Here is a 22,247-nt window from a genome sequence, read left to right on the forward strand (position 1 = left end):
AGTTTCCCGAACTTGGACATTGATGAAGATGAGTGAAGGTGAGACGACAACGGAAGTTTAGCTTTGGTGACTTTGAGGAGGAAAAGTAGACGTGTAAAAGCAATAATAAAAAAAAATAATTTAAAAACCTGTTGGACAACCTAAAGTCCACATCACCTCCAGGTAGCTAATCTGTCCTCACAAGGCTCACTCTGAGGTGAATCAGAGGTGTTGTCGGTGTCGCATGCAAGCTGTAATTAAGGTAAGGAAAGTGTGGGCCTCTGAAGGGGACCGTTGATTGGTGGCACACGGCAGGAGCATTAGGCTACCTGCGACGTGTCACCAAGCAGCACACTCCTACTGACTCGGCCAAGCGTTCACACCCGTCCCTGTAAAGGAGGACGTGTGTGTGGGATCCCATTTGCTGCTCGTTGTTCTCACAGAGAGGGTAATGCTGCGTTCAGTCCATCTCGGAAATCGGAGCTCGCACCTGGGAATGACGCCACGCCTGAGTTCAGCGGGTTATAGTTGGGGGAAACTGTGGGATTGACTGGTTGCTTTGGCGCTGCCTACCAGGCAAGGATAGGAGCCAATGTGTGTTCGTCTCCATCTTATGTGTTCAGACACTAAAGAAACGTAATCGCAAATAAAGCTGCTTTAAAGCTGCTGGATGTAACTTTTATCCAATTTGTTTTTTCCATATTTGTTAATACTGTCTCCATTTAGGGAGACTGTAAAAACAACCAATCAGAGCCAGGAGGAGGGTTTTAGTGCTGTCAATCACCCTCCTGTAGGCTGCTCAGTATTATAATGGTGGAAAAACTGCTTACCGTTGTTTATCTGTCATCTGTTATGCTTTGGAGTTTGGTGAATTTACACGTTCTGTAAAAGTTGCAATTTGTAACTCTTCATAGCGGAGAAAGTCCTTGTCAATGTGATTAATGTGAAAATTGTTGGAAATTTCTATTATATTAGTGGCTGAATATAGGTCTGGCATAGCCGCTATGCTTTTCAATGTACTGTACGGAAAATACTTTTTTTTTTTTTTTTAAGAAGTGATGTCATTCTTACCAGGAGCTTTTTAGGAATGAGAAACTCAAATATCATGTTGCATGAACTGTAGCTTGTAGTGCACTAGGTTGAAAAATGTTGGGATGTGCATTTAATCCTCAATCAGTTGTAATCTGCAAAATAAAATTTGTGTCGACCGCAACCCTATACTGGCTCTACTCCACATTTGCTTATGGATTCACACTTTCTATAAATGCACACATGCGCATATATATTTCATTTCTATTCATTAGCCTGCTAAAATAAAAAATGTTTCCTTTTTTTTTTTAATAGCTGCATTGCCATTAAAAGTTCCTATATTACGCAAATACGTAGGCTGCACAAAATGTTATTCACCTCATCTACACTTATTGCATGAAAATATGAATATTTAAGGCTGTGCTGTTTTTCTCCTCATTATACTTGTTTTAATGCCTCATCCAGTGAAAGCAGTCAGAGCAGAAACTTAATTTAAACACTACTTTACCTAGAAATGTACCGCTTGACCTCTCAATAACATGTTCTCCCCTCCCTGTCTTCTTTCTGCATTTCATGGGGAGGTTTGTTTAAAATTCCAAGATCTTTAATAAAACTTGCACTCTGCATATTGTGTACGTTTTTACTTTGAGACTCACCAGTGCAGGAGCACGCCGCCACACCACAGTCTCACAAGGTGGTCTCCCCAAGAAACGTGCATTTTTATTTTTTATTTTTGCATCAGTAGAACACGAAGGGGGAGCAACTATCCATTAGCTGCTGCCGTTGAGGGTAAGGCAATGCATTGCTCCTCCCCATGGAAGTGGCTGGCGTGAGAAATGTGCACTGGATGCGATGACTAAAGTCACTTCTTGGGGGGATGAGGGGGTTGGAGAGTGAGTGCAGGGGGGGGTGAGGCTGGTAATAAGTTTGTTTTCTCGTTAATCATGCCTGACTGCGCTGTGCAGCTCCAGCTGGCTTTATGGCCCGAGAAGCTAAGAGCACCGGTTTAAGAAATGCATTCTGTTCTTCCTGGCTGTGATCTGCTAATTTATACAGTCATCCAGTGACTCATGGGGCCGCAGAACCAAGTGGGTTTCTGCAATGACAAGATCTTCCGAGAATTACCTGCGAGTGTTGTGGGGTTGTTCAGGAATTTGACTGGCTTGGAGGAAAGACCATTACACGTAGAGGGAGTTTGTTCTATAGTGAAGACGTAAAGTGTAGTGAAAAAAAAGGTGAGATTTTCACCATACCACATTACAATGAGCAAGTGCCTAGAAATGTGCATCGTTTCTTTCCAAATTCGGATTTAGAATGAAATTGTCTGTGCGGTCCAAATTAAACATCCGTTTTAAAGCAGTCAGGGCGACAGATGAAGAGCTTGTCATTGTTATGTGGCTGTATAACAGTTTCAATTATGTGGGGTTGCCTCATTACTCAGTTTGTAGAGCAGGCTGCACCATGGCACAGAGGCGACATAGACCTCAACGCAGGTGTTTGAATCCATTTTATTTGGTACACATCTTCTCCTCCTCTCTTTCTAGCCTAGCTCCTGTTAATAAAACCAATTCTTAAAAGAAATTACAAAAAAAAGACAAAGAAAATAAGACTCACAATGTGTAAAGTGCATATTTAGAAGACTTTACACTGCCATCTAGTGGTTCAATCTGTTCTGCTCCCTACCCTAATCTTATTTTTTTTTTAGTTTTTTAAATGAGGTCACGGCATGATGTTTAAAAAACTAAACCAAACCAGTGGGATTTCTTTTTTCAAAAATGTGCTTCATTCATAAACAAGTTCTTAACATACTTGATCTGAGTTTATTCAAATCTCCAAGATTCTCACATTAGTTTGCCAAATTTTCTCCCACTCAACCTGACATGACTTTTGTAAATGAGTCAGGTTTGTCGCTGCTGGGACACTTTTCTTTCTTTTTTTTTTTTTTTTTTCTTTTTTTTTAGCGCTGCTCAAAATTATTTATGGGAATGAGATGGTAAAGATTTATGCTGATTTATTATATGTAAAAAAATAATAATAAAAAAAGACAGGCTGCACAGTGCCGCAGTTGGTAGAGCTGTTGCCTTGCAGCAAGAAGGTTCTGGGTTCGATTCCCAGCCTGGGGTCTTTCTGCATGGAGTTTGCATGTTCTCCCTGTGCATGTGTGGGTTCTCTCTGAGTTTTCTGGCTTCCTCTGACAGTCCAAAAACATGACTGTCAGGTTAATTGGTCTCTCTAAATTCTCCCTAGGTGTGACTGTGTGTGTGTGAATGGTTGTGTGTCCTGTATGTCTCTGTGTTGCCCTGCGACAGACTGGCGACCTGTCCAGGGTGAACCCGCCTCTCGCCCGGAACGTTATAGGAACCAGCAACCCTCCTGACTCCACTAAGGGACAAGGGTGAACAGAAAATGGATGGATGGAAAACAAAAAAAGAGCAGGATATGTGTTGTTTTCCTCTTGTAAACTTGAACTAAACATGTTGCCATGGCCACCACGACATCTCCTTTATCCCTCTGCAAGCGTGCGAGATCCAGCAGAAGGAGCCGGCTTCACGTGTTACCCGCTGCCCGCTCTCATTATTAACTCCCACCGACCCCACACACACACACACACACACGCATACACACAAACACACAGCTGCCTCAACACACATAGAGACAGGGCGACAGGTGACGTTCAAGGGCCTCGGCACATGTGTTGATGCTGGGTGGAACCGGAGCCACGTGAACGCCGTGGGAAGCATGGCGCTGCAGAGCGGATACGAGTGAAACTGGGCAGTTATACAACTGTACCTGCTGTGTGATGTCGGTACCCGAGAAGATGCACTCAGGAGATGAATACGTGATGAAACGATATGGGGTGGCGAGGGCTCAAGTATCACACCCGACACAAGCAGACAGAAACTTATATTTTTAAAGTTGCACAGTCAATATTGATCCCAATTTAATGTGTTTCTTTTTTTGCACTGCTGAAATATCTGGAAGAATCTATTTCTATACATCTGTGTGTTGACCAATACCATACACAGTCATTGACTCTTAGCTGAGATCCTAACCATGGTGAATTTCCTGAGGGTAGAATTACTCCATAGGTTTTCCAGCTGTGCCTAAGGGCATGCCCTGAAGCTGGTGAAGAAGTCAAACAGCAGCGACTGTTTGACTTCTTCACCATTTTCTGTACAAAGGCACAGAAAATACAGAGAGTCTCCCACGACAGCCCATTCTCACTCTCGACTCGTCATATATTGACACTATAGCAGGTTCCCTCAGCGTCACATGTTGACGCGTCGGGTACCCCTATACCTATTCCTAATCCTATCCATAACCCTTATCCTAACTCTAACCTCTTATTTGTTCCTAGATCGTCGGTTTTGGACGCTTAGGGAGCGTACAGCATTCAATGAGAGAACCCTTCTCGTCAATTATTGACGCAAGGTTCAGCCCTGGGGCCCCTTTTGTTTGACATTTACATACACTGTCTAGCTCAGAGTTATAACAAGTAATAAGATTAGCTACCATTCCAACAAAGATGATGCACAGCTCTATATTACGATGTTACCAGGTGACTACATGAACCCATCCAAGTACCAAACGGATACTTAGAACAAATCAACGTGTGGGATGTGCCGTAATGTCCTCAAAAGTGAAGCAATAGTGTTTGGACCTAAAGAGGAATGATCAAGAGTCAGCACACAGCTTCAGTTGTAACAGCGAGAAACTAGTGATCAGGCCTCAAATCTACTTTAGTGATGGATTCTGACTTTAACATTCATAGCCACATAAAGACAGTTACAAATTCAGCCTTCTATCACCTGAACAACCCTTCCCAGCCTCAAGAGACAGTAAAGCCCACCACCAGCGTGTCACTTCTAGGCGAGAGAAATTGAAGCTTCTTCCACTCAGGTGGAACTGTTTACATTACTGAATTGCTGAAAAAGAAAAAAAAACAAAAAAAAAACAAGACGGACCAATATGAGATTCAAGCATACTGGACAGAATAAACTCCTTTTTCTCGTTCTCCCTTTCCCCATCCTTTGAGTGCAACATAGATAGTCAGAAAGGTGAGACTTTCCCGCACGTCTTACAAGTCTTGGAGCTGGAACTAATTGAACAAGTAGCTGAATGTAATTTATTTACTCACAGCTGACACAAAAACATGAGATAAAATCTTCTTCAAATGTTTTAGCTGAAATGTGTGCAAGTTTCAGACAGCATCTTCTTTGAGATATTTTTTTTAAAATTCCTTTTTATACGAAGGAACTTGGCTTTAGCGCTTCTCGGAGCTCGTTCCAGTCTTCTTCCTGCAGCACAACAGAAAGATAATTCTCCTTATTTTGATTTAATTTTGGCAGCAAGGAGCACAACGAACTGCACTTTGCTCCCGTCTCAGGCCAGCTCTGTGATCCATTATGGACGGTGGAAACATTGTTTCCTATGACGAGTCTGGACTGTAAGTAGATTACCATTGAGGTACTTATCAAATATAGAACGTTGTATGCATGAGTCACAAAATTTGAATAGCATAAACATAAAGCGTTTCTTTGCACCCGTTGTTATCATCATTATAACTCATTCATAATTATTGATTTGTATTGGCCTTATCGAAATAGCAAACATGTTTTCTCTGATATTTCGGGACATTTCTGGCACTTCTTCTAATGAAAGCAGAAAATGTCTTTTGTTGTTCTTATCCGGGCCAATGTTTATGTAAGTCGCTGAAGGTAGTTTCATAAGGGGAAAAACACAACTCTGGTGTTTCATAAAGTTCATAAAGTTATCAAGCCACGCAAAGACTCCCTACCCTCCGTCTGAGAACATATGGGACAAACGGTGGTTTTACAACACAGCAGAGGATGACTCACAAGCGTTTTTGCAATCATTATACAACTTTGCACTTATTAAACCTGCCGGAAGGGAGAGGGAGAGAGACAATATGTAAGGTTTCTCCTGTACTGACTGCATAACTTTATGGCTTAATTGTGATACATGTAATGTTTTTGACTGGTGGTTATGAAAAGATTGGGTTCCGAGCTTTATGTTTTAACTGCATGTCCTATTTCTTACAATCGAGCATATTACTCAACTGTGCTTTATCTAAAGGTACAAAGTGAGCAAGTGCAAAAAATCAGATTTAATTTATGAATAACAAAATGTTTTGCTACGGAAGAAAAATGAAATGTATGTGTTAGAGTGTTTCTATGAGTTGTACAAATATGAGCGTTTGCTTGATTCAGGCTGACATACAGTGTGTAGGGTTAGGGTTTTGCTTGTGTAATTTGAGGGCGTCCATAAATGGAAAGCTTAAATTAAGAAGAAAATGTTTGTAAGCGACAATTTTCTCCCCCCCCAAATACAGTCAAAACAGTGATCCAAGCACTGAGAGATAACAAGGCCACAAGCACCAGCCATTCAATTAGTTTATTACATTTTTATGCCTCACAGCATGACACATAACCAATAGAACGTGCTGATCGTAGGTCCAGTACTGCTGCGGTTAAGCTATGCTAAACTACAGTAAGGTTCATAAGCCAAGCAGTCTCACAAGATGTCAAAATAAATGAATAAATATCAGTCTAAAAACAAAGAGAGATTCTTCAACTTTTGAGTCATTCTTATTCAAACTAAATTAAAAAGAAGGAAGAGGACATCTGTTAAAATCTAATGAGGGCATTTCAAAGAGGCTAACAGCAGTTCTTGTGGTTAAAAATAGCAGTCTCTGAGTGTTCAAGTACACATAAACAGTGAGAGCGAACTCTACACTGGTGAGCACATGCGGTTTTTTTATGTCTAAAGAGATGAGTTTTTTAAATGTTACCCACACTAAAATGAAGTATTCTCCATTATTCTCCTTTGAACTGTCCGACCCTTTAGACCAGCGTTTCCCATCCCTGGTCCTCAAGGTGCATTGCTCTGCATGTTTTAGATGTTCCCCTCCTTCAGCACGTCTGATTTCAATTGATGGCTGATCAACAGGCTTTTTACTGAACAGCAGCCATTTTAAATCAGGGAAACATCCGAGGGCCAGGGTTAGGAAACGCTTTAGAGTCAAGGCTGAAGAATAAAGATTTTTCTAGAAACTCTTGGATTGCACAATCAGCTAAAACTAGAGTTTTGTGTGTGCGAAGTTTAAAATTAAAACTAATTCAGAACATCGTGTTTAGCCTGTTTGCAAATGATTTCTAACTCTGGGAGGAATGGCAAATATTTTACTTCACAGCAGATCACAAAAACTGGACCACTGCACACATTCAGAGACAACTTTAGGCTATTTTGAGGAATTGGGACAAGTTCCTTATAAGGACTTTATATATATATATATAAAGTCTATCTATCTATCTGTCTGTCTGTCAAGTTGTTTGATAGATGTGCTGCATTAATGGGTAATATAAATCCACAATGTGCGTTGTACTGTAAAATATTTAACTCTTAAATTAAATTATTTAACTGTGTTTTATAAACTGACAAATAATACATTATTATAGAAGCATTTATTTATTTATCTAAAGCATAAATGTAATAGTCATTTCAACAAATATTAACTTGGCGCGTATTGAATTGTGGCACTTTTTGTTCTCCATACATGGGTCACAACTATTTTGGTAACTAGTTTCTGTGGTACTGAAAACTTTCAGGGCTTTGATCTTCTTCTTCTTTTTTTTTTTTTTTTAAGCCAGTACCACAATATGTCTTCAGCTTTTTCATACCAAAACAAGAACTGACTCTGTGCTTACGTAAAACATTACATAAAACAATGAATCAACCCCACAACCAGAACAACTGTGTCCCTGATTCAAGGGGCGAACTGCGTGAACCCCAGCAAACACGACGCTTTCTCCTGGTTTGCACAGAAGTGTCGTGCTGTAAAGTCACACGTGTAACCTCTCCACAACAAATAACTGTGAACTTATTCTGCCAAACCCCAAAACAAACCATTCACTGCTGTCAGCGAGGGGTTATACAATATTATTAAGTTATATAAGTGAGCCACATAACGAGCCAATGGAAACTCTTTTCGCGCGTCACGTGGTGTCTTGCGCCTGCTTCGGCGAATTGTATATGAAATCCAAAGCAGCTTTAGCTGCCGGACACAGTTAGCAAGCAGATAAGATGTTTCTCCTCGGCGGAACCTTTGGTTTAATTTGTGTTTTTTCGGTTTTTCGCCGGGAGCTATGATTACCGGAGTCGTTAACGGACAAGGATTTGGGAATATTGTGTCTGAAAGAGTTCATTTGAGGAGTTCGGCGAGCGGTAAAGGAGCAGTCGGTGTTAGCTAATCTATGTTAGCTAAAGCTCTCTGGCTGTCTTATATAAACACAGCAGGCTCGTAAATCTGTCGCTATTGTTTATTGAATTCCAACTGAGTTTGTTCAGGTAACTCAGTTATCGGACATGAGTTTTGATATTCATCTATCAGTTAGTTTGTGCTCATGGCCAGGTGCTGAATAAGTTTTTCCACTTCGGCTCAGCTTAAAGGATTTATTAACAAAACACTTCTGGGGCAATTGAATGCCTCTTAAAAGTGCGATTTTTCGTTTTTTGTTCGTCTTCTTTTTTAGTAGTGGGTAGCATGATTGACATGGAGTGGTTAAAGAAAACGTAGCCTGTATTCTAATTTATTGTTATATTTTGGGGGAATTTTTTATATGTCACATAGATTGGAAAAAGCCTCAACCTTGCTCCAATGGCCGTCATTGCGAGGCAGTCAGAGTGGTGGTCTGTTTTAGGATCAAAACTTTTAAATGAACATTTTGGGAACAAGGTGAAATATAATAGTAGAGAACTTTATCTGCTTTGGTCAGACCAACATTGAGCGTCTTGTGTATATATAAATCACTGTGAAGAGAGAAGATGGAGATGGGAATTCTGCCTCACCAGGGCGACCTGCTCCTCCACCCGCTCTCCAACCCTGGAGCCGCGGGGCTCTGCCCCGAAATGCTTGAGGTGGCCGAAGAGGCCAGCCGGGCTGGGGACTTTAACCTGGCCGTAGAGATCTACAGCTCCCAGCTCGCAGACCTCCAGCAGCCGGACCGGGGCTTGTGTCTGCGGAAGGGCGACACTCTCGCCCGCGCCGGGCGGATATCAGAAGCGCTGGAGGCGTACTGCACAGCGGCCAACCTGGGCAAGCTGCGCCCGGACGAGCTACCCGTCCTGGTGGAAACCATCGCCCGGACGCTCCGCGGGAAAGAGCTGGGCCTTCCCGTGACCCTAAACGGACAGACGAAAAGCGACGGCGGACAGGACGGGGCTCATAACGACGGGGAGTGCGAAGACGAAGACGAAGCCCTGGATTTGTTTTCCTGTCGCCTCTGCAAGTGTCTGCTGCAAGAGCCCGCAACTTTGGAGTGCGGGCACACTTTCTGTAAGCGATGCGTGGAAGACGCCGCCGTCAAATACTGCATAAGCTGTAAACAGAAACCGAGCAAAAGTGACCGGAGAGTTAACGTCGTCCTCAGCGGCCTGCTGGACAAACTGTTTGAAACTGAGAGCAAAGCCAGGAAAATGTGGATCGAGGGGGAAGTTTTGTGGAGTAAACAGAACCTGGCGGACGCTTTGGAGCGGTATAATGCAGCAGTGGATTTAGGTAAGTGTGGAACTCTTTTTTTTTTTTTTTTTTTTTTTTTTCCATGTATACCTTGCAATAAAAGCTGAAGTGACCTACTTGTAGTGCAACTTCCTCGTGTCAACGGTAGTTGGCGCCCTTTTGCTGGTTCGTTATGTGACGCACTGTCCTTCGTTACCTAAGTAGCACGCCTCTCATAATGCTTATCAGGCCCTCATTCATATCATATCTTCTATTTTTAGAAGACAGGCTTTTTATTGAGGTCCTGCATTGATGCCAGTTACTTACTTATCCTACTTTACAAAACGTCATTATACCACTTTTTATTTTGTCTTGTAGCAAATGTGACTTTATTTTTGGTTCTGAGAGACAAAAATAAAGCCAGCCTCACTGCTCTCTTGTAGGAGTATTTCACAAGCTGTGTTGGATAACAGCTAGAAAACGGCTTTCATAACATGTAAATGCTGCACCTTCTTATTGAAATAACTTTACAAATATGTGCTGTATGCTGTTTATGTTCAGCATTGTTTTTGTTGTTGTTTTAATATAATTTGTAAAGCTGCTGAGCCAAAATGTTCTCCTATGTTCTGGCATTATATAAAGCGTGCCAGCACGCCTCAGTAACCACAGCCCCGGGCGGGGCTCAATTTGAATAGCCAGAGAAAATCCGAGCTGAAACCCTCTATATATATATATATATATGTTAAAATAATGGATTTTTCCAACAGTTTTCCCTCTTTGTGTCTTGGTGCCTGGAGTTGAAGCCCAAAATGAATGTCTTCCAGCGCTCTGTTGGCACTACTGCAGATATTTTCCTCTCCGTATCAATATTGATTCATGCCTTCTGTGTTGTGAAGACCTCTGGGTGACAGAAGGATGGAGTGCGTTCACAGTGTTGTCACTGCCAGCTTCTGTTTTCCCAATACAGACGGCAGGAGGCCTTCTGCTGTCTCATATAGCATGGGTGTAACCGTGCCATAAATAAAAATGCATCTTTTGCCTAAAGTATTCCTTTTATGTAGTCTATTTATACCTCTGTTACAGAGAACATTGTTAGGAAAGGAAATGGACTTCAGAGGTAGTAAAGGTAGTAGGAATGGGCCAGTGTGTGATTCTCACACTTTGATAACCCAAATAATATTTGCAAAATTCTAACAATAAAATCTCAGATGTGATCTCATTGGGTTTTTTTTCGGTTTCTTTGTTTGTTTGTTTTTAAGTAAAATCTTTGATATGTTAAATAGATATCTTGATACGGCAGTTGGCTCATTTCTTGAAGGCAAGGAGAGGCAATGAGAGGTGTGTAATAAGCCTGGCGGGCCACCAGGCTTTTCTTGTTCCTCCACCAGGCTAAGCATGGCTTATTTATTTGTTAATTTATTTACTTATTAAGTCTTTTTAAAAATGTTTGCATTTTTTCAAGACTTTATAGTTGGTGTTAATCTTCAAACAAATAACACAATTATCAGGTGATATTTTCAAATTTCCTGACAACTTTAAAAAATTTTTAACTCAAAAACACGACAAGCTGCTGGCTGAATGAGCACCATATATGGTGGCCCTCTCCCCATTTCCTGTTTGGTAATAAAGATCAATTTGGCCTTAAAAATCTTAAAAAGAGACTGTACAGAAGAAGATCGCTTTGGCACGGAGAACTGCGTTTCTACATTATTCTTTTTCAACCCTTCTTACCATTATTAGAGCCTTTTAAACTTGTGACTGCCTCAGTGAGTCAGCTGCTTGTAGTTGAAGACATCAGACCTCTTGTAATAATAGACCTTTGAGGTGTAATTTTATCCCAAGCATCACTGTTAAGAAGCTTCAGATCTTCTCTTTACTCTAGGTAGCATAAAAATGTTTTATTGTAATTTTATCCATAAAGAGTCATGCTTGTACAAACAGGAAATGGACTTACCTTGAAGAAGGTGATAATGTAGTGTTGCTTTATTGCCTCACTTGTCTGACCTAGAAAAAAGGTTTAGCCCATGGAAGACTGTCTGACATTGTTCTGTGTTTTGTTTTTTTTGTCTTTTTTATTCCTGTGTCTACAGCGCCCTCTGCAGGCAGCCTGCTATGTCAACGGGCTGAACTGCACATGGAGATGAGGAACTTCAACCAGGCGGTGCAGGATGCCAGCAGTCTGTGCAGGTTAAAACCGCTATGGACAAAGGTGAGTTTCCGTTTTGTAATTAATGTCAATGGAAGCATAAAGATCTTTTTTTTTTTTTTTTTTTTTTTTTTTCCCCCCCCTCCCAATTTGGATAAGTACGAAAAGTTACATTTGAATTTGGAAAAATTGTTTACGTTTTTGACTTTGTTACATTATTGAACACAGATTTTAGATTATATTTATTCTAGCAAACTTGCTATTTTATTTAATTTTTTTTAAACTAGAGCCATTATTCCTCAGCTTTTCTTAAGTTCTGTCGGATCTCAAATAAAAAAACTGGATTTCCTAGTTTATTAAATTTTATAAATATGAAATTAATAATTTAATTTAACCTTTATAGTTTTAGGAAAGCGAGGTATTAATAATCAAAAAACTGAGCCTAAAACATGAGATGGAGCCAATGGCTGACCGACTCAGGCTCTGTTTGAGGTCTGACCTGCCAAATCTGATTTGGACTGGTATTAATTAATTAATTTTATTTTTCTCCAAACATCTAAAGCACACAGTAAAGAGAAAAATGGTATTTATACATCAAAAGTGTGTGTTTATAGCCTTTTATCTGATTTATTGAGCTTCTTTTGTGACTAATGTAACTAGATTTTGCAATATAATATTAGAAATGCATTAAAAGATGCAAGTACACAAATAATTTGGTTCCTTGCATTTCAGGCTCACTGCCTTAAAGCCACGGCGCTGAGTAAAACCGACCGGAACGATGAGGCTTTGCAGGAATACCTCCTCTGTCTGGCGCTGAAGCCGAACTGGACCAAAGTGAAGCTGGAGGCTCAGAAGGTCAGACAAAACGACTTGATAGCAACAAAACAGCTGGTCGCCGTTCGTCTCATCCCACGTAAATCGATTGAGTTTTTGAGTCTCTCCGGTTTGGGTTGCGTGTTTGCAGGTGCTCAGCGCGGTGTTCTCCTCCGTGTTCGAGAACGAGGACATGCCCACGCCGCTGCACCCCCTGCAGGGCGGGCTGGCCACCCGCCTGATCAAACCCCCTGCCCTGCTCCAGTCGCTGAGGCCGCTGACACAGAAACCGGGCTGCTCCTCACAGGTCAATGCGCGCGCAGTGCAGCCGTCGACACAATTGCGTTTCTTTGAAAACCTTACACATTTCCGTCTCGGTTTGACACGAGGACACGTGAACTCACTCTGCAACTTCTCATTCTGTCTCATTTGCAGGATCCAGAGTTCAGCGTAGCAAAAAGCTCCCCTGTGGACGGACCGTCTTCCGAGCTTTCTCCCATGTCTCCCGCTAAGTCGGACCTGGCTGCAGGGGAAGGTAGCTCCAAAAGTCTGGCCAACATTTTGGCTTCACTGCCGGCGCCCCACGGCGGCCTGAAAAGGAAGCACAGCGGTGACAGAGCCGCCGCACCGTTCAACCCGCCGTCCAAACTCTCCAAACCTGGTAGGAGAAAATCCCATGGCAACCTGACAGAGACCTGTCACCTTAACAAGTTTTACTGGGCGATAAATTGTCTTATTATTTTTGATAAGTGATCAGGTTTTGAGACCAGTTTCAAGTGATGTATTGAGAATGGGATAATAATGCAAGTTCATCCTCTAAAAAGACCGATGCTTTTTAATTTTGTAAAGAACACTTAATACTGGAATGGGAAGATATTTTAAATATTCAAAATAAATCATGACAACCAAAATTGAGCAAAAAAAACGGAACCAAAACCATAAATGAAATGGATCAACAAAACTGCCCTCCACAAAAATATTAATTAAGATTTATTAAAAATGATCTAGTTCACTTTAAGTTTATTATTCGATTAATTACTTGTTGTGACATTCTCAACCTGACGCAACATATTTGTTTTTACACCCACATTCTGCTTCATAAGGATGGGATTTATTTAGAAGTTTAGAATGAAATAACTGAATAATTAGACTAAAAAGTATTTAGTAGGTGTTTTTTATTAACTTGACAGATGTGTCATTTTGTCCTGTTTGGTGATCTCAAGCTGTAAACAAGCCCCCCTCCCAACGCCCCCCAATAAAACAGAGATACTGTTATGTCGGAGCGCCCTCTTGTGGCTTCTTATATGAACGGCATTCATTGGATTTTCAGATAAAAGATGCTGCATTTTGCGGCTTTTAAATGTGCAGTAACATGTTAACTTTCGTTGGAACCAACAGTTTTAAGCTTGAATGTAATTAAGTGGAGAAAACGCTTCACAGTTTAGAGGACCAAGCAGGAGCGATGCTATGAAAAACTGTTGCACATTATTATGGTGCACTAAAACACCAGACGGCATATTGTCTTTAAAAATAACCCGATTATTTGTGTTTTTCTCCAGACGATGTGAAGGCGTTTCAGACGGCTTCAGTTTGCGGAGGCAGAGTGGTTCCTGTTGATTTACTGGACAGTGGAGACCTGGAGTGTTCACTCTGCATGAGGTTAACGCAGTTTTCTTTTCATCATATGCTGCAAATTTAACAATGAGATGCAAAGATTTTTTTTTTAGCTTCAAACAGGCAAATAGAGTGGATAGTGGACAGTTAACCTTCAAGCAAACAGTTGAAGGTTAACTGTTTGCTTTTCTTTTTTTTTCTTTCTGCATTGTGCTTCAGGTTGTTCTACGAGCCTGTGGCTACTCCCTGTGGTCACACCTTCTGCCTCAAATGTCTGGAGCGCTGTTTGGACCACAACCCCAACTGTCCTCTGTGCAAGGAGAATCTGTCTGAGGTACACAGCTGAGCTACGCTGTCCGGGAAAACTAGCATCCGCTGCAGATGGTTCTGTGCAGCTTGGAAAAATGTGGAATTTTGAAAAAATAAAATAAAATCCCGTCTTTCCAGAATTAATCTCTTTTTGTTTCGCTTTAGGTTTTTCTTTTTTTTACTCTTTGTGTCTTTCTCTCCTCCTCCTTCTTCTTTCATTTTTTCTTAGTTTTGCTCTTTTTCCTTTGCTCCTTCTTTATTTTGCTGTTTTTTGTTCACTCTGTTTTTTCACTCATTTTTCTTTCGCTCTTTCTTTCACTTTTTTCACTCTTTTCTTTCTTTCAGTCTTTTGCTTTTCTGCTTTTTCTTTTTCTCTTTCTTGCCCTTTCTTCCTTTTTCTTTTTTCTCCTTTCTATCTTTTTTCTTCAAATTTTTTTGTTCCTTTACTCTTATTTTTCTTTCGCTCTTTTTTTCACTCATGCTTATTTGCTTATTCACTTTCTTTCTTGCTTGCTTTCTTTTTCTGTTTTCCCTTTCCCTCTTTCTCCTTTCTCTTCTCTTTATTTTATTTTTCTCTCCTTTTTCTTCCTTCCTTCTCTCTCATACATTTCTAGTGAACCTCATTATTTTGTATTTGAAATTCAGAACTCTGAAAAAGACGTTCTTTCATAAAACCTTTGCAGCCATCCTGTGTAAGGGAATGAACTAAAGTTTGAAACTACGGTCTTGGTACTGAAGGAGTAACATGTTCTCTGTGTTTTGTTACAGTTTCTCGCTACCAGAGGTTACAATAAGACCTTTCTGATGGAGGAAGTCCTGCAGCGTTACCTTGGAGACGAGCTGGCAGAGCGGAAGAAAATCCACGAGGAGGAAATGAAGGAGCTGTCCAAGTTAGTTTTCCGCAAATCACAAACACCTGAAAGCATTAAAGTGTTAATATATGTAGTTAATTCAATTTGAGAACAGCAGCTTGGAAAAAGAAATGTTAAAGTTTAAAGATGATCATTCTTTGTCTTTGCGTTGGTATTGATCCAAGCATTGTATCCCGGCAACCAAAGCACACACAGGCTATAGGTTGCAAACTTTCCAAATGGTAAACAATATTCTTCCTGCTGGGAATTACGAAGGAGGAATATTACAAACTCTCTTTCTTCATTTTGTTTTTCAAGCTACTTGAGCTCCCTAAAAATAAACTTGCATAGTTGCTGATTCTCTGCGACTCTCCTTGGTTTCAAATGGAGCCTTTCCAAGATTTTTAAACCTTTGGGACTAAAAACAGAATCCGCATTTAGTGGTAATTATTGCTTGTGTCTGCGTTTTGCAGTTTGAACCAGGAAGTGCCCATCTTCGTGTGCACCATGGCCTTCCCCACCATCCCCTGCCCGCTTCACGTCTTTGAGCCGCGCTACCGCCTCATGATTCGCCGCTCCATGGAGACGGGCACCAAGCAGTTTGGCATGTGCATCGCCGACGAGCTCAAGGGCTTTGCCGACTACGGCTGCATGCTGGAGGTTGGTGGCCAGCTTTTCCAGAAAGATCCATCTCCAAAATCCTGTTCACTGTGCAGATTCGCCTCATACTTCACGCCACGCAGACTTGATTGGTTGGATTGTTTTGCAGGTGCGCGACGTCAAGTTCTTTCCCGACGGCCGCTCGGTGGTCGACACTATCGGAGTTTCTCGGTTCAAGGTCCTCAGCCACGGACAGAGAGACGGCTACAACACCGCTAAGATAGAGTACCTGGAGGACAGGAAGGTGAGCTCTCTGCCCATTTCTGGAGTGGTTCTTATCTCACACTTCACTTTTTTTTATTTTGAAGTCGATCATCTGTAGATCGGTTTATGTTTAAACAAATCCTCTTTTTTTTTCAGTCAGTAATTGTCTAAGTGATGTTTCTTCTGTTGTTCTATAAGAAAATTAAAAACGGACTTTCTAATCAGGTTGAGGGGGAGGAGCTGGTGGAGCTCCTGAAGCTGCACGACTCCGTGTACGATCAGGCCAACAACTGGTTCACGTCGCTGAAGGACAACATGAAGAGTCAGATCCTCAGCCACTTTGGACATCTTCCCAGTAAAGATCCGGACCCACAGGTTGGGAAGACCTTCTAATTATACCTTTTCCACTCGAACGAAGCTGCATGTTACTGGTTTTAATGGACTACACTGCAAAAACACAAGTCATTTTGGTCTAGTTTCTAGTAGAAACGCCTGAAAAATGACCAAACTAGCTCAAAAGTAGCCTACTCAGTGTTTTAAAAATGTTTTGCCGATCAAAAAAAAGAAAAGTCTGCTTGATAAGTTGTAGTGCAAACTGTTCTTCTCAGATTTTTTTGATTATTTAAAAATAGAAAATCATACCTCCATTTTTTTATTCTCTTATGCACTACTTTTTGATTGAACACCCCCCCCCCCAAAAAAAAAAAAAACGCAAAATAAAAATAAAAGGGGTTTGAATACTTCTGCTCCTACCACATACCTGTTGAGAACTGAGGTATTTAATGAAGACACACCAATTCAATATTAGTATATTGAACCAATACCTTTTTTTCAATATCGCTTCTGATATTGAAATAATTCTAGATTAGATATTGTTGACAAAGTGCTCGATCCATAAGAACGGATCTATTCAGTCTAATTCTATGCTTTGTGCTCTGGGTGACATCATGCTTTATTACTAATTTGACATTATTAGAATTCCCGATTGCACTTTCTGAAACATTTGAAAGGTTTGCTACAGGGTTTTTATACATCGGAAGCGGACCGGTGTGTCCCCAGCATGTAACGGTGTCTGTGTTTGGTTTTGTTCCCCCTGCAGGCGGTTCCCGAAGGCCCGGCCTGGTGCTGGTGGCTCCTCGCCGTCCTTCCGCTGGAGAACCGAGCCCAGCTCACCATCCTGGCCATGAACTCCCTCAAGGACCGCCTCATCGCCATCCGAAGGGTCCTCATCTTCGTCACCCGCAAGAGGCCGCGGTGATTGGGCCTCGTTTCGACCAGCTCAGGCGTCTATGCAGTTCAGAAGTCTGATTTTCCTTCACGCCGTCGCCGTTTGACTCCACCCGTTTACTTTTTGGTTCGCTCCTTTTAGTCCCGAGTCAGTCCACTCTGAGATGTTGATGAACATGTAGCCCTTCAGAGCACATCTTTCTGCGGATGGCATCAGGTTAGTTGTGTGGGGGGAAAAACAAAAAAAACTTGAGTCATCATAACATCCTTTTGTAAAGATCTGCCAGACTTTATCATTGAAGGAACAACTTGCAGAAACATCAAAAGCAAAGCGGCTTCAGGCTGAATGATTCCCCTCCTCCCACTCACTAAGCAGTACTCATCAGAGAGGGGAACAGGAGACGGCCCACTACAGAAATCTGCTGAAAAATTGTGTAAAAACAGAAGGTTTTGTTTGTTGTTGTTTTTTTGCATAATGACATCTATGATGAATGTACTGAACGTTTTCCTCCTTTTCCGTCCCCTTCCCCCTTGCCTTACTAACTTTAGCGAAATACGTTCAACAAATTTCCTTGTAGAAGAACTAGCTACTGCTCCCTCACTTTAAGTATTCCTGACCGAGCCGAAACCAGGCCAGGTGTTTGGCGTGTAGCCGAGGACGATGTCATGACGACAGACGCACCGAGCCAAATTCTGTTGCCAATTTCCACTTTTGGTAAAACTTCTTATACTGTTTTCACAGACTCAGATATAGAGCTAACAGCATTAAAGTTGTTTTTTTCTTTTTTTCTCGCCTTGCGAGAAGAAAATAAAAAAATAAAAAATCTAGCAATTCGTTCACCAGGCAATTCCTCGGTGCGTCTCCTGTCATGGCAGCTGTCGTGGGCGAGGATGTGATCCAGCTGAATGTTAAAGTGCAAACTTTAGACTACAGTGTGCAAATGCGTGTTTAATCCTTGTTTGAACAGACTGAAGAACTCACAAAACTGCAAACTCTGGTTGCAGTAATGGAAAGACTGATAGAAACTCATCCAGATGTTGCTGAAGTGGCACATTGTGTCCTATTGTAGCAGACCGCCGGGACAAAACAGACGTAGTTTTAGGTTGTAAGTGTACTCTTCTGTTTGCGTCTCTCTGCTCTGCCTGTAGCTGGGTGTCAGTGTGTATAATTTGGGTGTATTATATGTATATCAATGTAATTCAGAGGCCTTTTTAATGTCTTCAAGGAACAACTTCATCGTCTTCTTTCTCTTTTGCTGTCTGTAATATTAACTTGCACACAATAATAATGCAATTCTCACCCCACGGGGGTTTCCGTAGAAACAATAAGACTTATTTATATTTAAGCAACCTTGAAAACTGTTTTTAATTATTATTATTTTTAATTCGGTGTCATTTAATGTTTTATTTATTTATTTTATTATTTTGCTGCTTCAGACATTTGCTTTGGAGAATGAAAAAAAAAACATCATGGCCCGATTTCTACCTTAGTTTTTTTTAATTATTATTATTTTTTTTAATTGAAGAAGCAGACGTTATTCCTTTATTCAGTCGTGCAATTTACACAACCTTTTACACATTGATGAAAGAAAACTAAAAGGGCATAAAGATTCAGTTCAAAGTTCAAAGGAAAGCTGCATAAATCATTTTGTGAAATACATTTTAAAAAGTCAGGTCAGCACCTCAATTTTAACTGGTTTCGTAAAGTTTCACTCATCGTTAAAAGCCGGTATATATGCACAATGGGGTCCAAGTGAAATTTGCGTGGATTAACGCGTCCAAACATCCTGCAGGGAACGTTCTGATTGAGTTTGCGTGACATCTCTGTAAATGGTGCCATGTGGACGTATTCATTTTGAGCTGCCCCCAGATATATTTGCACGCACAAAGAACACTGTTGGGGTTTGTGCCAACAGTCTGAAACTCTTCCACTCATAAGAAATTAGCATCTTTACTCGTACATTCAAGAGAGGGAGGGAGGGGGGGGGGGGGCGACAGAAGGTTTCCTGGCTTATGTAAGCAATATGGTATTTAAAATAGCAGACTGGTGAGGTTTTAAATAAGAAACTTTAGAAACTGCAGTGTACCTATTAAGTTAATGGATCATCAGCCTCAAGCGAAGGCTGATCCATCTCACGAGGTAGTTGCATTATTAGTGTGCATTATTTCTCTACGTTATTCTGTTCCTTCAAGAAGTTTGAGACTCCTGCGGTTTTCACAGCGTGCTGTGATTCTCTAGTATATTTGTAAAGGGAGCTCTTGTACCTATTTTTTATTGCAAATAAAAGAAACTCCATCAAATCTTGTTTTTGTGTTTATTTCATTCACAAAACGGGGGCTATAAAAAAAGAGCGTGCGGTTTTTCAGACCTTTTTTTTTTTTTTTTTGGCTCCTGAAAAGCAGACAATTTCAGAAAGTGTTATAGAAATATTATTTCTGGATCAAATTCTCCTGAGATCTTCTGAGATCTTCTGGTAAATGAGTGCTGACCTGATCCGTACTAGGTACGTCTGTTGCTAGGTTTTTTGTAATGATCATCTTTGTTTACAATTACAAAGAAAAAGAAACAGAACACAATATGTTGTAACATATGCCAAGAGTGTAGCTTTCAATAGTAAATGCATTGGTCTAAAAAATAAAAAAGAATAGATATATTACAGACATGAAAAATTTTAAATATTCAGAGATCTATAACATTCATATGTGTTTACAGCTTTTTTGTTCATATACATAGAAATAGATAGAGTTTGATTTCCTTAACCAAAACTGCAACAACAAAAAAGGTGAGGATGATGAAAATTTACATTTGTGAATATGAAATTTGCTAAATATAACAATTAGATTGATTGCCAGTCTTTTGTCTGCATTAGTATCCCTACAATGAAAGCCAAAAATAATATGCTCATGCCTCAGGGAACATTTAGTATCAATATTACAATTTATAAAGTTATTGCACTCTTTCCAAAATTTTCTTATGATACAACAATTCCAGAATAAATGACTAATTGTTTCTAGATGCTCTTTGAGGAACTTTCAGTTGGAGTCTATTGTTTTAATATATCTCATCATGCATTGATTAGCAGGAGAAATTCAATGTAGCAGTTTAAAAGAGACATCTTTCATTTTGTTGTTTATGAAAAGTTTCTGATGATGAGTCCACACCTTTTTCCACAGTGAATCAGGGACAAAATTATTCCAATAGAAGACAGATCCATCCATCTTCTTCCGCTTATCCGGGGTCGGGTCGCGGGGGTAGCAGCTTCAGAAGGGAGGCCCAGACTTCCCTCTCCCCAGCCACTTCTTCCAGCTCTTCCGGGGGAATCCCAAGGCGTTCCCAGGCCAGCCGAGAGACATAGTCCCTCCAGCGTGTCCTGGGTCTTCCTCCCGGTGGGACGTGCCCGGAACCCCTCACCAGGGAGGCGTCCAGGAGGCATCTTGACCAGATGCCCGAGCCTCCTCAACTGGCCCCTCACAAAGTGAAGGAGCAGCGGCTCTACTCTGAGTCCCTCCCGGATGACTGAGCTTCTAACCCTATCTCTAAGGGAGAGCCCAGCCACCTTATGGAGAAAACACATTTCGGCCGCTTGTATCCGTGAGAGAACAAAACAGATGAAGGTACAGAAATAATCTGTTGTTGAAACAGGGCACGAACAGTTCTGTTATTCTTACAAGTAGAAGAAAAACACGGTATACCAACGGTGGTGTCAGTTATATTCAACAGGGCCTTATATTCATCAATAACATTATTTCAAAAGAGTTCACATATTTCATTAGTTACAGCATCAAACACAATATCCTACTCTTTAGAAGTTACAGCATGGTTATCCTTGAGTTTGAACTCATCGCAACTGAGTAAACACCCATTTTTGTTAAATAGTTAATTAGTTTGTTAAAGGAATTTATTGTCGAACCATTTAGGATAAAATAAAGATATGTTTTTGTGTAGGATATATTGGTTATTCCAGATGAAGAATTTATGGATAGGAAAAATTCTGTTATATATATAATGTTATATATAATTACAGAGGAGGAGGGGAGTCTGTTGCTAGGTGAATGTTAGAATTTACTTCCGCTATTCTTGTTCCGGTCCTCCACGCAAGAGGGCAGTGTTTGCTAACTGGTGCCACGAACCGAGTGGAGGGTGAGTTATTTAGAGCTTACGCAGTGGTCGCTGCTGTTATTAGACAAAAACAAAACACCTTTTTTTTATGTTGCAAAGAAATTAAATGTTCTACATTAAGAAAAAGTTAAAAAGCTTTGAAGCTAACTTCCAAATGCTAACATTACTGACAGGAACAGAACTGCCTGAGCTAGTTTGAGCCAAATAACAAATTAGCTGTGTGTGAGTTTATAGGTTTGGAGCACACTCTGTAATTAAGAGGTCTGTCCAGCCTGAAATCCTAAACATATTCCAACTAATGATAGCACATAAACGCAGTAAGCTGCACCCAGTGTCTTTATGCTGCAGCCATAGTTACATTTCATGGACCTCACCCAAACAAGCAGCAAAATCCATTTTTTGTCTCCATACACAACCCCAAAACGTTTGCCAGGAAATACAGCTAATTTTGACAACAAAACTGGCCAAAATTCCTCCACAGCACTGTAAAAATAAATAAATAACTCACCGGAAGTTATCACGAATGCTTGATTGTAGTTGTTGATTTTTTTTCCTCTCTCATAAAGACAAACATCTTCATTTAAAAACTGCAGTTTGCATTTACTTGTGTTGTATGCGACTAATATTCAGAAATGGTTTGATGTTCGGTAAAACGTAAGTGTGAAAAAACATTCAAAAAAAGAAATAGAAAAATAAAATTTTTCACTCCATTGCAGATTTATCAAAGTGTGAAAAGAGATTAGTGCAAATGATATCTATCTATCTATCTATCTATCT

The 22,247-nt window shown here is 40.6% G+C and overlaps 2 protein-coding genes across 2 annotated transcripts in view; both read left to right on the forward strand.

The window, feature by feature from the left end:
- Positions 1-8,044: 8,044 nt before the first annotated feature.
- lonrf2 (LON peptidase N-terminal domain and ring finger 2) lies at positions 8,045-19,651 on the forward strand. Its single transcript, XM_044132863.1, has 12 exons — positions 8,045-9,586; positions 11,617-11,735; positions 12,405-12,527; positions 12,637-12,792; positions 12,921-13,146; positions 14,045-14,144; positions 14,319-14,433; positions 15,177-15,298; positions 15,733-15,919; positions 16,029-16,163; positions 16,349-16,498; positions 17,223-19,651. Exons 1-12 carry the CDS (start codon positions 8,854-8,856, stop codon positions 17,379-17,381), a joined length of 2,325 nt encoding a protein of 774 aa, XP_043988798.1. The 5' UTR covers positions 8,045-8,853; the 3' UTR covers positions 17,382-19,651.
- Positions 19,652-21,439: 1,788 nt separating this feature from the next.
- The window catches only part of LOC122840429 (mitogen-activated protein kinase kinase kinase kinase 4-like), a 99,434-nt gene continuing 98,626 nt past the window's right edge, over positions 21,440-22,247 (forward strand). The window contains exon 1 of the mRNA XM_044132851.1: positions 21,440-21,491. The gene's annotated coding sequence lies outside the window, so the exon portion shown is untranslated. The remainder of the gene's footprint in view (positions 21,492-22,247) is intronic.

The sequence above is a fragment of the Gambusia affinis genome, linkage group LG11 (genome assembly GCF_019740435.1).
Source record: "Gambusia affinis linkage group LG11, SWU_Gaff_1.0, whole genome shotgun sequence".
Classification (NCBI taxonomy): domain Eukaryota; kingdom Metazoa; phylum Chordata; class Actinopteri; order Cyprinodontiformes; family Poeciliidae; genus Gambusia; species Gambusia affinis.

Bases quoted from the DNA above. Each gene is read 5' to 3' on its own strand.
- lonrf2 (XM_044132863.1), top strand. From the start codon at position 8,854: ATGGAGATGGGAATTCTGCCTCACCAGGGCGACCTGCTCCTCCACCCG. The intron at 11,736-12,404 runs GTGAGTTTCCGT...CTTGCATTTCAG, and splicing joins TAAAACCGCTATGGACAAAG to GCTCACTGCCTTAAAGCCAC. The intron at 15,299-15,732 runs GTTAGTTTTCCG...TGCGTTTTGCAG, and splicing joins GAAATGAAGGAGCTGTCCAA to TTTGAACCAGGAAGTGCCCA.